Raw genomic sequence first — 17581 nt, 5'->3', positions numbered from 1 at the left:
AAATAAGATTTACTGCTGCAGTTGTGAAGGAAACAGGAGGAGCAGCTGTCAACTGATATTATGGTCACGGGTAACAAAATAAATAGTCTAATGGGCTTATTTGCAACTGAAGTGAATGTATGGGCTGCTTGTTCCTTGGGTGTTATCCAGAACATTGATGCACCTGAGTTTCCCCAGTCTTTGGGGGTCTCTTTCCAGTGCTATACTAAAGCCCCTTCTTGCAGAAAGACCCCTTCCAATGGCAGGGTACAAACTGCGCAAAAAGTGTATTGCCCCGTATTAAATGTTTTATTTGTATGAAATTACTGCAGTAATGAGGATGCAATGTGAGGTATGAATGTTGAGCATGATCAACCGTGTAAAGACACTTGTTTTGTATATCTCAGTACTATTAATTAACAGTGGCTGCAAGCATGTGCATGAATAACAGTGTAGGATTCTGTGCTAGATTTTATTTATTGTAAAGCTTTAACATTCTGGGTAAGCCCCAGAATCCATTAGACCAACGCAAGTGTTAAAGCAAGCAATATGTGTTGCTTTCTTCTGGGTGGACATTACAACGCGTTCACAAAATAAATGTACTGCATTCTGTAGTGATGCGGTTTCTTTAAGTGCCTACTTTCTAAAGCGCCTGTTCCTTGGAAATACAAATCAAATAAGCTTTATTGGCATGACGCAAGAACATTTCTGTATTGCCAAAGCATGTATGATTACACAGTACATGAATAACAGGGTTAGGGTATAATGATTACACAAAAAATACAGTGTTGGTGCTGGGCTGCACATCTGGTGTTTCTTTATGGGTGTAATGACGATGCTTATGAGTGCATTCACACATAATCACCCACAGTCCTGGCTGCAGTAGAAGCACAATGTAGGGTGAGGCAGGTTTGGGGGACCGGTCTGTGATGTGTGTACTTTATCATGAGTACAGTGCTGAGTTTATCACATGTATTTACTCACCGCAATGTTCTGTGTTGCCGGATCTTTAGTTTAGACGAGTGATGAGACATGAGGGTTCTCGCTAGAAGAAATAAGAACTCCGTTGCCATGCTTGCATGAAAGGGCTGTCATTTTGTTAGTGGTATTTAGTATAATTTACCACTGTTTGTGGTAAATTATACTACATTTACAACTTACTTGCTATAACACTAGTTTAGGAGAACTGGAAACCATTTTTAATGCTTGATATTCTCATTAAATAACTTTTTTTGTAATCTGTCTTGTTTTGTCCAATACAGCACCGGGCATTGCACGTGTTGTAATACATCTTATTGGAGCCACACCGGTAAAGAGACCACTTCTCAAACTCTTGTATAGGTGGTCCTCAAACTCGTGTATAGGTGGTCCTCAACATCTATCATTTTGCTTTATGATGAACGGGTTATCTGACGCATCACAATCTGCTGCTCGCTGTCACCATTAACATGGGATTTGCTTTGACGCTTTCACAATCTGACCCAGTTTCCATAATGTTATTCTGGCAGATAATAGCGGACCGCCTATATAACGTTTATAAAGCACTCATGTTGGTGACATCCCCCCCAAAAAATACAATGGCAAAAAAGAGTGTTGTGCTGGACTTGGTCCTATAATGGCTTCCACAGGCCGTATATTAAAATTACAGCTTCCGCCAGTGCTAGCTTTAAAACAATGTCATTTATTTGTGTGTAGTGCTAGTATGTAGAATCTGCAGGCACAATAAATCCTGGCCATACACTGTATCTGGGAGGTAGTGACTGTCCCAAGATCACAAGGATCTGTTGCTTGGTTCCTCCCAGTTATAAAGCTGATGCTATAGCCACTGGCCCACCCCTTGTCCCTTAATAAAATAGAAGAGGAAGCTGTCTTTTTTTTTAATGCAGCTACATCCAAGCGCCTCTGCATGTTGGTTGCACCCTTATTTCATGTATCTATTTGGCAGGGTTGAGATGAGGGCCCAGTCGCTAGCACTCTTCTGCTTGGTCATGGTTCAGACTGTCGTCAGATGGTTCATCAACGGTGATGAGCAGAGGGGACAGCTTGGGCTGCTCCCTTTTCCTCTGTTGCTCTGAGGCCTCTAACTTGCGGTGTACTCTGTGGACGGCTCTGGGGGTGGCTGTGCTCTCCTTCTCGTCCTCTGTTGTCTCCTCTTCCTCAATCCGGCCCACGGAGTCAGGGTCCTGATCGCTAAGGCGGGAGTTGGGGTTGGGGGAGGGGTAACCATCACCTCGGAAGCGGACCAAGTGGTTACCTCGCACCCCACGTCCCATCAAGTTCTTCATGCTGATGGCGGGTGAGGGGGCAGAGGAGAGAAAGCGGCTGAGCATCGGGGTACGAGCCCTGGGGGTGTTGGGGGTGACAGCCACTTGCTGGCACTGCTCTGAATCCCCTACAAAGCTGAAATGTAAAGGAGCTATTTGTTACAAAGTTACATCCCATAATGTTCACTTAATATTTTAGAAATCAGAATGTTCCCAGTCTAGTCAAGTTCTTGACATTGTATCACCATACCAAACACTGCCTGAATCTTGTATGGAGATAGGCTCCAAGGACTTTGGAGTTTAGGTCAACCCCCACCGGAGAAATTAAACCTTCAAGAACCAAAACTGGTGCAATTTTGGTGTTTTGTACCCCGAAAAAATATTTTAATAAAAATGATCAGTGAAACTAAAAGTTATGGTGTATGCTCTCCATGGCAGAAGTCATAGGGCAGCTTCCTTACCGCATATCGAAGGCAGAGCCCATGAATGATGGCTTCAGTGTCTCGGCTGCTGTGGCCAAGGTGTAAGGGGGCATTGCACTCTGCTCGTCCCAGTACTTGTCCTTCCCCAAAATGGGCAGGTTCTGATACATGTCGTCCACAGCCAAGAGGGACACCTGAGGAAAGAAGGCATGGCCCATCGGGCAGTTAGGACAAGAGGCTGAGATTTTAGAGGATGCAGCCCAGGATAACCACTTATTTCTGACCGCCAAAGAGGCTAAGTTCAGTTTTCATTCACATGGACACTTCCTCAGAGGAATCTACAGTACTATGCCCAGAAGGAGTTAACTTTCCAGTCCTTATAGTCCACATCTCTGAAGTTGGACAATCTGGTTGAAGACCAGCTCAAACACTGCGTTCGTGCAAATTAGCCATGTTGCATACTGTATACACAATACGTTTCAATTCCAAAACCCATAGCAGATTCAGTTTTCTTTCTGCAAGCTCCGCAGGTTGATGAGACGTTCCTGAGCGTCACAGCCAGCTCTCACCTGCAGGTTCCGATCTATCAATCTGTTCGTTTCAAAGTCATCATCGTCCTCCCCAAAAGGATTAATGATTTGCTCAGCCACCTGCAATGGAAAGCTGCAGGTAATGGCTACTTCCTCTAACCTTCAGTTTACTTGTGCACTGGTCATTTATATAACATACGCAAAATTCTCTTACTTTACATTTCAGAAAGATAAACAGATTTAACCTTCCAATTATATTATAGATAAGATTAGCTGAAAGTACCCAGTGTTGCTCGGGAATTCTAAGAAATGAAAAAATACTGTGAATTTTAAATATATAATTACATTTTTAGTTTCCTAATGAAACACTTTTTATGTATTTTTATTCTAATACTCTTGGATAAACATTATTGTTGGTTTTACCATCTGGTGCAAAGACATACAAATTTGTTCCCAATCTGGAGCATTTAACATAAAGTTGACCATATGCAAAAGCAGCTCCAGACCAGGCTTCTCTCTTTGCAGCTTGGGTGTCTCGGACAATTGTTTGCCCTTTTTTTTTGGTGGCATTTCAATTTAAAGCAGTCATTTTTTTAAATATATAAATGTACATTTTACTTGATCTTTAATAATGGTTTATTGGTTATTACATAGGTTTTACCACTGAGCTGCTTTGAAGCTTGTTTCTCTCATCATTTCATTGTTAAGTCTATTGCTCTGATCTCGATGAGGTGTGGGCAAGCCAAGTTCAGTGAGATTCCATTCTCTGATGTGATGGGATCATGTCGTATGTCATGTCGTATATGATGTCATGTATAATGACATCAGCAAAGCATGGGGGGGGGGAGTTAAGGTTGTGTGTCACCTTAACTTTGACATTTCCAGACTTTTGAAGGATTTGCTTACAAGCCTTAACTACAGTTTAACAAAAAAAATTCAATTGAATATATATGTACAGTATGTGTATCTGTCTGTGTATAACTTTATATATGTATGGTAATAAAAGAGCCAATGTGTCTCTGTCAGACGCATAGCTCCAAGACCATGAAACCTATATAAATACAATACAATTACAATCCTGCTGAATTTGGTTAAAATCTGCAGTTTTCAAAAGTCCCAATTATATCGAAACATCAACAAAAACCTGCTCCTCGATCTCAGGAGCCGCCATGCAAAATCTTGTTACGATATCTAAAGAGGTGTCCAAATGCTCGATATAACTTAAATATAATATACAACTAACCTTCAGCCAGCCAGAGTAAAAGAAGAACTGCAACAGTGTGAAAACAGGGACGTACATGTCCAAATCCTGTCCAGTGTATCCCTGCTCAGGGTCCAGGAACTGTCGTCCAATCAGGCAGAAAGCAAAGAATGAATACACCGCGATGGTGACCACCTGTGGTGAGGAGAACGCAGGGGGCGGAGACAATCAGTTTGTTCCACATTCCAGGGACTGCGCATGCGGGATTCATTTTTAAAGACGGAGTCCTGCTTAAAAGTGCAAATGTGTGGGTTGCAAATGTTCTCACTACTGTATACAATCTCTCTTGGCCACTTACACATGATGTGATCTTAGATACTTGAATATGACGTGTATATCTCAATGTTCCTTTCCTTGCAAAATGTCTCTTTTTTTAAAATCACTTTAAATGTAACAACAAATAACATATTAGTCATGCTGTTGTAGTGATGGGTGCTCCTAATCTGAGGGAAATATGTTGTAGCAATTATTGCTGTGGTCAGAAATATTAATCAGCCTTTGTTTTCTTTTTTTAAATCACATTGATTGCTGAAAAAAATATTCTGCATTCATATTGTTTAGAAAAACATAGTTATTAGCAGTGTTCGACAAACCTATACATTTGCTCGCCCTGGGCGAGTGGATTTAACCCCCGGGCGAGTAAATATTGGCCCAAGCAGCACACGTTTGGTACTAGGTGGCGAGTAGATTTTTTTGTGTGGCGAGTAGATTTTTTGGTGATTTGTCAACCACTGGTTATTAGATCATTTAACTTCAAAATGAATGCTAATCACATGTAGACTAACCCTGCTAATGTTGTGCCATGTAGAAATATGTATATATTGTTTGTATATAGCCATCAGTGTACACAGCGCTTTACAAAATAAACAGAAATAGGGCATGCATCAGCTGTACTGCACTGACCTGTGTATATACCAGCGGGACACTGATCCAGTCATAATGGAACAGCATGCTGCACTTTGCACGATACTTATTCAGCTCCTGTTTAGAGGAAAACAGAGTGATAAGAAAACCTAGCAGAACTCTGCTAACCCAGTTGTATGCTGGGCGGGGGGGATCCTAAAGGGGGTGTAGTGAAACCTTTTCCACTTTCTACAGAAAGACCTTGCCCCATGTCAAACACTAACTTTACTTCCAGGACACACTCATCTGTTCACCACTTTGGGGACGTGCGCTCATTCACACACTGGGGCTGTGGCTTCGCTGCCACACAGGGTGCGAAAAAAGATCCAAAAACGATAAGAAGTGAAGCCTAGAAAACGTGGAATAACTGATTTGTAAAAGTGTCACGTATCAATAAATCACGGGCCCTATAATCAAATTGTAAAACAATTCTGTTTTACCACTTCTCTTTCAGAAAGCCCTCAGGGCTCAGTTCCCTAAAGCAGCCTTCCCTACATACAGTATAATCATCTCCCTTTAGTTTGACTTGTATGGCCTGGGAACCTTCTTAAGCCATCCCTGGCACAATATTTGGTAGCGATTGCAATGCAATGGAGAATGGCGCACAAATACAGAAAACAAAACCAAAGCAGTGGCAACAGCAGCGTCAAATGAAAAGGAAAACACACGTCCGGTCCCACTTTGGATTTGATTAGTGCGGATTGCTGCAGTAACAAGATGTTGACATTTGAGAGGCAGAAAATGACAATGAGATATTGATGTGCATGAAAGCAGACTTTCTTTTCCTTCGCACGCTTGATAAAAAAAAGCAGGGCAGTGCTGTATGACCATTTACTTATTCCAGCTGCAAACCTCGGGCACACAGTGCAAAAACAGCACCTTATTTATCAACGAAAAGGAATCCCCTTGGAAGCAACTATAGTATTTTGTTTGTTAAATATGGTGCCACTCGGTTGCACGGGTTTTTGTCCCAGTTTGGCTGCTAGGAGGTGCGGGTGAAACAGCTTTCTGCTGAAAAGAAAGGCAGGTTCTGAATCCCACGCTGTGGCGGTGAGCGTGAGATGTTCTGCATATCATCTTACAGAAGCAGAACTCCAGCGTTAGGCCTGGTCCCCGCTGTGGCGGACGCTGCAGGGACGAGAGCCCTCCCCTCAATGGCGCCAGGCCCGCTGCGAGGGGGGGGCCGCAGCGCTGTGGCGAGAGTTGCTCCTGCTCTCAATAGAATTGAGAACAGGGCTCGTGACGGAGCGCTAAGCCACGCCCCCGGCAGTTCAGCCAATGAGGGCGAACCTGCCGGGTGACGTCATGGCCGCGTCCTCGTCACTCCCCCGCTACGCCCCCCCGGTTTCTCTTCCTGCAGCTCACTGCAGACCAGGGAATCGGCTGCACGCGCCGCCAGTCTCGCGGGCGCGCGTGCAGCGGAGGTACTGGGGTCTCGCAGGAAGAGAGACCGGGGGGGAGTGGCGGGGGAGTGATGGGGGCGCGGCCATGATGTCACCCGGCAGGTTCTCCCTCATTGGGCGGGCGCTGCAGTAGCCAGCGGGGACCAGGCCTTAGAATGTCCCTCTCATGTAATAACAGACGTCATCACGCTGGGATTCTGCTACATGTCTATGCACAGACCCGTACGCAACCTACGTCGATAAGAAGTTTCAGGGCCACGTCATCTCGCACACGCCCGTCTCTCCGCGCCTGTGCTGCCAGGTTGGTGAACCACACGCAGGGGATCCAGTACTTGTTGAAGTCCGAAGCGAGAGACTCGTACTTCTTCAGCTCCTCGCGGGTCATGAACCCTGCACCAGAAGCCAGAAACACAGGGAAGAGTCCAGGTGAACGAGGAGTTCCTCAGAACTGGAGTAGCTCACTGTTGCATGTCTTCACTATCTATTTTAAATCTCTACCCCCATTACGTAAACAAAAAAAAAACTATATGTAACCATATATCAAATGATGTCAGTGTGACCCATTTAGCATGTACTGATTATGTATTTGATGTCCGGCACCTAGTTATAAACCAGCTATAGCTATTGAACTTCTTTTTTCCATGTGTGTGTCGAGCTTCACTGCCTGTCTCCCATTGGTTGAAGCTCGGAACATTCAGCTAATTACTAGCAACTTGAAGATCAATGACTGACTTCATAAGTGGTCAGCGTGTTCTAGGCGTGTTATCGTCAGATGTAGAAGCACATGCACACCGCTGGTAGGTGCTGGAGGGGGGTACTTATCTGCCGGTGCGCTGTATCCAGGGAGGTCCAGACATCCCAGAGGTAGTCGAGCAAAGGAATGGAAGCAGGCACACGGTCTTACTAAAGGTGCAGATTATTGTGCCACCAAAGGTCCAACGTTTCGGCAAATAGATTGCCTTTATCAAGGAGAGGGCTGCACCTTTAGAAAGACAGTGAGCCTGCTTCCATTCCTTTGCTAGGTGTGTTATCACCACTTCTGTTTTATTTATATGTAGGGGTATCAAAATAAATCCAGAAATACAAGTGTTTTATTGATCAAATGTTATTTGCGAATAATAAATTGCAGATGTAAAGGGGCTCACTGGCGTGTAAGTTCCCGTATCTCACAGTGGCTGAGGAACTAGAGAGTACGTACTTTCACATGCCTGATGTCTGTAGAAACATAGATAAAGATTTTTATTGCCTGAATTATGTTCAAGAAATTTCTGAGAACTAATCGGTGTGACATTGTTTCTGGAGTTCGGCAGAAACCCCTATCACAGAGGTGACCAAGTCCAGTCCTCAAGGGCCACCAACAGGTCAGGTTTTCAGGATATCCCTGCTTTAGCACAGGTGGCTCAGTCAAAGATTGAGCCACTGATTGAGCCATCTCTGCTGAAACAAGGACTGATTGAGCCACCTGTGCTGAAGCAGGGGCTGATTGAGCCACTTGTGCTGGAGCAGGGATATCCTTAAAACCTAACCTGTTGGTGGCCATTAAGGATGGGAGTCGGCCACCCCAGCGGTAGCGTGTTGCTCCTAGCAGGTTACATTTGAAGGGCAATGAAACACCTGTCTCTAACACTACTGCACCTGCTTCCACTATGTGATCCATAGTTGGGAACCGCTTCAGCACGCGGGTGCTGACGGACCTTAGGATGAGTACTGATGACAGGTTAGCGTAACGGATCAGTGTGCGCCGGAGCATACGGCCTCTCTCATCCCCACCATGGACATTGCTGGACACCACACACATCAGCTGGTCAGGTAGAGGGATGTTGGTGTACTGAGCCCACCAACGGTTCACAATGAGAGTGACGTAGAAACCTGCGGGTGGAGCACAACGTGTCACAAGCAGCGTCATATACTAGGGTATAGATCAGGGGCGGCCAACTCCAGTCCTCAAGAGCCCCCAACAGGTCAGGTTTTAAGGATATCCCTGCTTCAGCACGGGTGGCTCAATCAATTGCTGTAAATGACATTGAGCCATCTATGCTGAAGCAGAGACTGATTGAGCCACCTGTGCTGAAGCAGGTATATCCTGAAAAGCTGAGCTGGTGGTGGCCCTTGAGGACTGGAGTTGGCCTCCTCTGATATAGATCATTATCCCAGTAGTGCCAGACATGCTCTATTGGCACAACCCCAGCGAGCTCTTTTTTGGGAACCCCTGAGGCCCCCACAAAATATATATGTATATAAGTGTAAAAAAGGAGAGCTATTGAGCGTGGCATATGTATACAACAGACGACAGAGAAGCCCAATGCTACATCCAACATGACAGAAATACACAGTAAAATACTTATATATTCTCTTGAAAAAGGGTCATTTAGTTTAACCCTTTGGCCAAAAAGCGTTGTAAGCTTGCGAGCCACGACAAGGCAGACACCTGTTCGCAAGTCCTAACACTACTAAATAAAATACTAATATACCTCTATTAGGACTAAAATTCTCATTTACCTCTATTAGGAGGGAGAAAGACCACATTGGATCTGTATCCAGTAGAATGAAAGGACCTACTCACTTGGGAAGTAGGGAGGGGTGGGCTTAAAACCTGGGAAGGGGAGCCACCAACCCCCAACAGCTGAGACAGCTGAATTAAATTAACAAAACACACAAAACCCCAGCGAGCTCTTTTTGGGAACCCCTGAGGCCCCCACAAAATATATATGTATATAAGTGTAAAAAAGGAGAGCTACTGAGCGTGGCATATGTATACAACAGACGACAGACGACAGAGAAGCCCAATGCATTTGCCACGCTCAATAGCTTTCTCCCTCCTAATAGAGGTAAATGAGAATTTTAATCCTAATAGAGGTATATTAGTATTTTATCTGGTAGTGTTAGGACTTGCGAACGGGTGTCTGCCTTGTCGTGGCTCACAGGCTTACAACGCTTTGGCCAAAGGGTTAAACTAAATAACCCTTTTTCAAGAGAATATATAAGTATTTTACTGTGTATTTTTGTCATTTTTAATGTAGCACTGGGCTTCTCTGTCGTCTGTTATATGCTCTATTGGCACACCTGAGAACATCTCTCTTTTTTGACTTATGTAGAACTTTACATATGGTTTGATGGACTTTTTTTTTAATCATTTTGGCAGCAATTGCAATAAATAAGAATTTCTGTTTTACTGGCTTAGCCTGTCCAATTTGGCAGTACTGCACGTGCTGAAATTCTCTTATTAGTGTTGTTTGCAATCCACATTGCCACTTATTGACACGGCATCAGAAAGTGTGAGCAGGTAAAGTTGCACTGTATATTCACTGCAAAAGCCTCATTTTCAGAGCTGTAAAATATCCTTCAGTCTCGATCGATTACCCCAGCATAACAGTACTCAGCATTCTGGTCTTAGCACATAAAAAGAAACGTTTATTTTGAAAATAAATACATAGAAAAATAGTACAAAATGGCAGTGACGTTCAAATAAGTCATAATATCCTCAAAGATGGTCGCATAATATTCTGTCCCTGAGTGGAATACTTGTATTCGATCTTAGTATAATTATGTTAAACCTGATTCCTTCATCTCAGTGTAATCCCTTTAACAACCTTCTGGTGTAATCCGTCTGTGTTCCACTAGCTACTCCCTGCTGGATATTTATCCAGATAATAACCCTTAGTCAGCCCTTCCTTCCATTAATTCTATTACCAGATAAGGTCCTACAGCTTGAAACTGATGTCATATCTGATAAGGAACTGCCCACACTCCATACAAGAGAATAACCAAATATGGCACGTCTTCTGGAAAGATCTCAGAACTTCTTATTGATCCAACCTAATGCTATAGTTTCTTAAAATTGCATCAGCTCTAACCACAGTTGTCTATTGTCCCTCAAATGTCACCCGCAGGGCCTCCCTCGTTCAGAAAACCAGCATTTCACCAGTAACTGTCTGCCTCTCACTTTGCTTTTCCCCAGACATCTCAAGACAGCTGTATAACCTTCCTATTATAACTCCAAATACTTCCTAATGTGACTGAATCAATAAAAGATATTAATTAACCACCATTACATATCCCATAATATCATATGTGCGATATAATATGTATTAAAGGAAGAACAGTTGCAAATCAGACAATATCATACCGTATGCTTGGCATTTTGTCTTCATACCAGATTACTGAATTTCTTACAGGAGTATGGCTAAATGTGACCACTTTTCAGGCCCACCCAGCAGATAATAATGTATTAAACGCAGGGGGATTTACCCAGCACAAATGTAATGGGGATCAGGTCCGTGTAACGGTTACAGTGCAGAGTCACTTTCTCAAACAGCCGCTTCTGCTCCTCTTTTAGCAGGCACCTGTAAGCATGAATATCATTTCATTAATAGGTATAGCCACGGAGATGTGAGTGGGGCAGTGGAACGGTGTGAATGTTACATGAGACACAGGTTCATCAAGCGCTGGTACGGGTTAGGCTTTGTCCCCGCGGGCGCTGAGCGCGCTCATGCTTGGAGAGCTCTCCAAGCATGAGCGCCGGGTGTGCTTTAAATTTTCGCAAGCGCTCGCTAGAGAGGGGGAGGGGCGCAAGGGACGCTGCAGGGGAAGCTGAGCGGGCTAGGAAGTTTAAAAATGTGTTTAAGCGCCGAGCGCCGGTGAGCGTCCGCGCATACGCGTGCACATCTCGTGAGCGGAGATTTGCATATATATGTATATATATATATATATATATACAAGTCACCTCGCCAAGCGCCGCCCGCTCAGCGAGCTCAGCGCTAGCGGGGACCCAGCCTTAGCCATCCCGATCCGGCGTTAACTCCCATTTACTTCAAAAGTAGTTAACGCCGAATCGGCTGCACTGGCCTGTAGCAGCGCTTCGGTGAGTCTGCCCCTCAGTGAGTTAGACCAGGGGCGTACAAAGTGGGGAGCACGCAACACTTACAGAGGCCCTGTGCTCTCCCCACAACATTTAAATGAAATGCCAGGGGAGCGCGTAAGGCCTCTGTAAGTCATTTACCTTGTCTCCGGCGTAGGTTTGCGCCCCCCTGAGTAAGACTAAAGCAAAGGCAAGGGTACACATGAAACATCTGGGTCCATATTTACTAAGCGGTGCTATTTCATAAGATACTTTCCAGCTCTGGATTACACCCTGTGGCCTATTATCTTCAATAAACTTAAGGTTTCTTCCGGGGGCAGCGGCCGTCACATGGAATAGCACGTCCTGTAGCACATATGGACCTTAGTTGGGACTGCTGGAGAAGGCATTGTATGGTGTATTGAGAAGGTTTCCCAAAGAAGATACTACAGTGTCTCTTAAAAGAAAGTAGTGATACTGTGTCCAAGTAAAAAATAAGGGTATTAACATTGGGGCGAAGCTCCTGTATCCATATTGTGGAAAGATTGTTACAATATTTATGCTACAAAAACAGAAAAGGGGGAGAGTCTTTCTGAGAAAGTGGAACTGTATATTTCTAAGTAAAAACATAGTGGTACTCTTGCTTTATAAATAGCCAAGGGTAGTATTCAGTACCCACTAATACTGGGGTAACCAACTCCCGTCCTCAAGGGCCACCAACTGGTCAGGTTTCCAGGATATCCCTGCTTCAGCACAGGTGGCTCAATAAAAATGAATGAGCCACTGATTGAACTACCTGTGCTGAAGCAGGGATATCCTGAAAACCTGACCTGTTGGTTACCTTTGAGGACTGGAGTTGTCCACCCCTGCAATAGTACTATGCAGTTAAAAGTGTATAAAAAAAGAATAAAGATCATTGGGGCCTTATTGACTAAACGGCGACTCCAGTTGAGTACTGCACGGCTTGTTAAATGCACATATTTCCCCTGAAGGGAGATTACCATACCCAGGAAGAGGAATAAATGCAGGGATGAAACACTATCAGCTGGCCGATGTGCTCGGCATTTGCGAAAGGTCACGTGAGACGGTGCAGCTCACCTGTAGGTCACGCTCAGCATGGCGTACAGAGACACGAAGGCGATGAACTCCATGTACAGCAATTTATAGATGCTCCCTTTCCATCGGAAGAGCAGCTTGGAGAACCCCCCAAATCGGGCATTGGCCACTTTCAGGGTGTAGGAGATGGTCATTATGACTCCTGACATGGACAGAACCAGAACAACAGGACATGTAACTATCTCACCCCATGGTGCACTACAGGAGTTTGGTTGTCGTTACATGGACCATGAAATATCAACCAATCCCAACAGCCTTATACAAGGACATCAACCTCTCTACATCACATGCAGAGTGCTGAGTATACTTAATATTATGACTATGGTTACTTGTTTGGAAACCATCGACATATTCCTCAGCACATTGTAATAGAAAGTAAAAGCAGCACGTTTATTTTCATTAAACATTAACGGTTCCTTCAGACGCGCACAATGTATTTGCCAACAACCTGTCACATTAAAACGTTCAACGTATTGGGCTAGATTCACTAGAAGTCGATATAACTGCGCAAAAATGTGGCGTTACTAAGAAATAAGATCGCGCTGATATTACTTAGACTGACCACCGTATTTACTAAGAATGATTTATCCATAAATTGGTCGAGATATTAAGTTGGCGCTGCACAGCCCTAGCGATACAAATATGCCATAACTTATAGAAATCAGCATTATTACGCACTGCTGATGCAATTATTAAGGGGTTGGGAGATATCACACTTTTCCTCCCAAGGGGTATGTAATAGGATGTCATACAAAAACCCAATGGCTGACAATCCTTTAACCCCTATCATTCCTGAGAATAGCAATGCATTGCTAAGGTAAGGAATGCCTTCAGGTACCAAATGGGCGAATATATAACATACAACCTACCAATAAACACAAAACCTTAGCATCCATATGGGGATAAATTGAACATTTAGAAACCCAAGTGGGTTGACCATGTTTATCTGGCGAAGGACTAAGGGTTTAATATATTCATATGTTCTACAATGTTAATATGATGTATTTGTATCACAATTGTAGGTTGGCTGGTCTTATATTTCCTATGGATATAGTGGCCAGTATATACATAGGTCCAATTGGCCTAACACCAGCCTGGGGTAGATGATAAAAACCGGCAATATTTTTTGGGGGACAGATCGATGTCTGCAGGTCTCAGAGTTTAGTGAATGTCGTGTGAAAAAAAGTCATTTAGCGTGTATTACTCACTTGCACACCCAGCATTAAAGATAACACTGACATATTGCCACAGTATAAAGCTTTCCTCGCTGGTGATATGATTTTGCTGAATAGGCCGAGTGTTAAACAACGATAACGCGTATTTGTTCATATATCGACATATAGTGAATCCAGGCCCTCGAAGGGTTATTTACCAGTCTGCAAAACTGGGACAAAATCAGTGCGCTAGAGTTATTAAAGGACAAATGCCGCTCGCTTTCAGTAAGATTCATTTTCATTGATAAATCTGGTCCTGTTTTTTTGCTCGTTTTGGCCACGTTTTGCAACTGGGAGACGTTACTAAGTTGACCCCGTAAATAGATGAAGGGAGTTGGTAATGCAGTTTAGTTAACAGGGTTCAACAGGAAAATACTTTTTGCCTACCTGTATGAGATGTTATGGGGACAGGCAAAGGGTTACATTGTGACACGAACAATTCAATAGCTGATTCCATGTGAAAATTATCAACAAGCAGAGGGCCCGGGAGCCAAACAGAGGCAGCGGACATTATGACACCATACAAAGCTCTCTGTCCCTCTCTTGATTGCGATGGGTCACAGATAATTTCGCCCTTGAGGAAATATGATGGTATATTGTTGATGGGGGAGATGGTGAATGGGGAGTCTTATGCCAGATTCTGTTAGGAGGCTGTGTGGTGAGAGCCTTGATGTTAATCTTTGAAAATGCTATTATCTGTTTTTTTTTTAAATTATTATTATTATTTGTGTTAATGTGTTGAATTTTTAAATTATAAGTATGATGAGCAATACCAAAAATTATTTTGTGTGAAAGTATATTTTCTGTGTTTCTTATTGTGTGTTTTCTGTATTGTAGTGTTGTAATGTTGTTGTTTGATGCTGATAAACCCAATAAAAAAAACTATAAAAAAAAAAACCGAAGCTCTCTCGTCCCTAAAACTGAAAGGAAGGATCTTCTTTCTCTATCTATAGTGATAAGTTGGGCATTCAGGAGTAGGGTTATTAACTGCCGATATCACTCAGATATTAGGCTTATGCTCAGGGTACCGGCCTCTTTTTAAAAATGAAATTATCTAAAAGTGGACAATCTGCAAAATAAATATAGCACTTTTCTTTGATTGCACAAACTATAAAATTAACATAATGTTTTCCCACAAAAGGGGGCATTTTAGAGGGATTGGGACTCCACACTAACTACATCACACATGCACATGCGCACACATGCACACGTGCGCACATACACAGGCGCACACATGTACACACGCACACGCGCAGACACACATGCACACACATGCACACACATGCACACACATGCACACACATGCACACACATGCAAAGGCAGCCTTATATTAAGAGGCTCTTACCTGTGTCTGTAGGGAACAACCTAGGGAAAAAGAACCAGCCCACTGGGTGCCATCAGCTTTATATATTATAGACGGGGCTGTGTGCACCTCTGATTTACTGCCCATCATCAAGAAAGCAAATAAATCCTTGCGCACAAACACACACACATTTTTCACACACACACATTTTTCACACACACACACACACACACACACACACACACACACACACACACACACACACACACACACACACACACACACACACACACACACACACACACACACACACACACACACACACACACACACACACACACACACACACACACACACACACACACACACACACACACACACACACTATTTTGGGATGGTCTGGTCTCGGGGTGTGCACTTCCAGCATATGAGGCCATATACTCCTATTCAAAGTAATAGTGGAGAAGCATTAGGGATTAGCTCATATTTCTGTACTCTGGTAAGTGACCAGAATAGAGCCTAATTCACACTGGAGTTAGTTCCCATCACCATATTTACCAGTGTGGCAGCAATGGGATTGTATCTGATAAATCTGGTGCTGTTTTTTTTGCACTAGTACAACAAATGTTGATGACATCATCTTCTTTCCTTTATGTCCCATTTAATGAGTTTCCATCTTATTTCCCGTTACTAACATTAACATTACGTAGATTCATAGATGTTACCAAACTTGTCAGTGACAAAAGGGGCATTAAAAAGTGGCAGCCCTGTACTTTACCCCGCCAGGCCTGGGAGGCGGTGCAATGCATTGCAGAGAGCTTAAAGCAGAGTCTGAGACTGTCATGGTACAACTGAGAAAAACATTGATGAGACCTGATATGAATTGAGCCATAAGGTTCCTTCCAGCAGCAGAAAGTGTTTAATGGCATAGCATCGCTTAGTAAATATGGGCCAAAATCTTTCCTCTCATTGGCCTTGAGTTACCTGCAGCAGCTGAACAGAGCACTAGCTCTCTGCTACATGGCACTATGTTTAGTGTCACTTTGGAGCATTTTGTGAGGGTGACCCAAGTGCAAAATATACTATAAATAAATAAATAAATAGGGTAAGACAACGAACCACTTTACAGAAGTTTGACACTCCCACCCCCAACACGACCCCCCCCTCACCCTGCGCTGCTCCGCCATCACCTACCGCCACGCGCAGCCAAATGTCACCAACCCCCAACATGCCAGCGAGGGGGAGAGCAGAGCAGTGGCGGTCTTAGCGCGGCTGACTGTCCCCTGGGGAGGCCGTTGGGGGGACACTTCACCGCCTTTCCTCCCCCCAACCCCCCTCCTCTCCCCACCGGCACTCACCTCCAAACTTGCGCCTCTTACTCCTGTGTCTCTGTGTGTGTGACACTGTGTGTGTCTCAGTGTGTGTGTGTGTTTGTGTGTGTGTCTCACTGTGTGTGTGACACTGTGTGTGTGTGTGTGACACTATGTGTGTGACACTGTGTGTGTGTGTGTGACAGTGTGTGTGTGACAGTGTGTGTGTGGCACTGTGTGTGTGTGTGTGTGTGTGAGACACTATGTGTGTGACACTGTGTGTGTGCGTGACACTGTGTGTGTGTGTGTGTGCATGACACTGTGTGTGTGTGACACTATGTGTGTGACACTGTGTGTGTGTGACAGTGTGTGTGTGTGACAGTGTGTGTGTGGCACTGTGTGTGTGTGTGACACTATGTGTGTGACACTGTGTGTGTGTGTGTGTGTGACACTGTGTGTGTGTGTGACAGTGTGTGTGTGTGCGTGACAGTGTGTGTGTGACACTGTGTGTGTGTGTGTGTGTGTGACAGTGTGTGACAGTGTGTGTGTGTGTGTGACACTGTGTGTGTGTGTTTGACAGTGTGTGTGTGTGTGACACTGTGTGTGTGTGCGTGACAGTGTGTGTGCGTGACAGTGTGTGTTTGTGACACTGTGTGTGTGTGTGTGTGTGTGACACTGTGTGTGTGTGTGTGTGTGAATGGCAGACAGTCTGTGTGATGGGGGCCGGGGGGACATGCAGGGGTGGGGGGGGGCACTAATGTGAGGTGCATGGGAGGGTACAGTGATGTCACGTGCAAGGGGGGAGACTCATGTGAGGTGCAGGGGGGGAGAGTCAGGTGATGTGCAAGGGGGGGAGTGTGGAGGGGGGGGGGGAGTGATGTGGGGGGCAGGGAGGGGAGACCAGAGCTGTGAAGGAGGGAGGAGGGCGGAGCTGGGAAGGGGAACGGAGTTGTGAACGTGGGGGCCAGCCAGCTGTGAAGGGGGGTACATCCCGGGCAACGCCGGGTCTCTCAGTTAGTGTATCTATATATGTGTGTG

The 17581-nt window shown here is 44.5% G+C and overlaps 1 protein-coding gene across 1 annotated transcript; it reads right to left on the bottom strand.

The window, feature by feature from the left end:
* Window positions 1–645: 645 nt before the first annotated feature.
* Window positions 646–15301, bottom strand: BEST4 (bestrophin 4). The gene is made up of 10 exons (XM_075616176.1): window positions 15276–15301; window positions 12698–12857; window positions 11011–11105; window positions 8398–8631; window positions 6998–7152; window positions 5360–5437; window positions 4439–4591; window positions 3235–3315; window positions 2705–2859; window positions 646–2379 (listed from the first exon to the last, which is right to left on the bottom strand). The coding sequence occupies exons 2-10, from the start codon at window positions 12847–12849 to the stop codon at window positions 1947–1949; spliced, it is 1536 nt and encodes a 511-aa protein (XP_075472291.1). The 5' UTR covers window positions 12850–12857; window positions 15276–15301; the 3' UTR covers window positions 646–1946.
* Between the last annotated feature and the right edge of the window lie 2280 nt (window positions 15302–17581).

This window comes from Ascaphus truei, chromosome 10 (assembly GCF_040206685.1).
Source record: "Ascaphus truei isolate aAscTru1 chromosome 10, aAscTru1.hap1, whole genome shotgun sequence".
Taxonomy (NCBI): Eukaryota; Metazoa; Chordata; class Amphibia; order Anura; family Ascaphidae; genus Ascaphus; species Ascaphus truei.
Note: the sequence above shows the minus strand (reverse complement) of the source record. Positions and strands in the feature narration are given on the sequence as shown.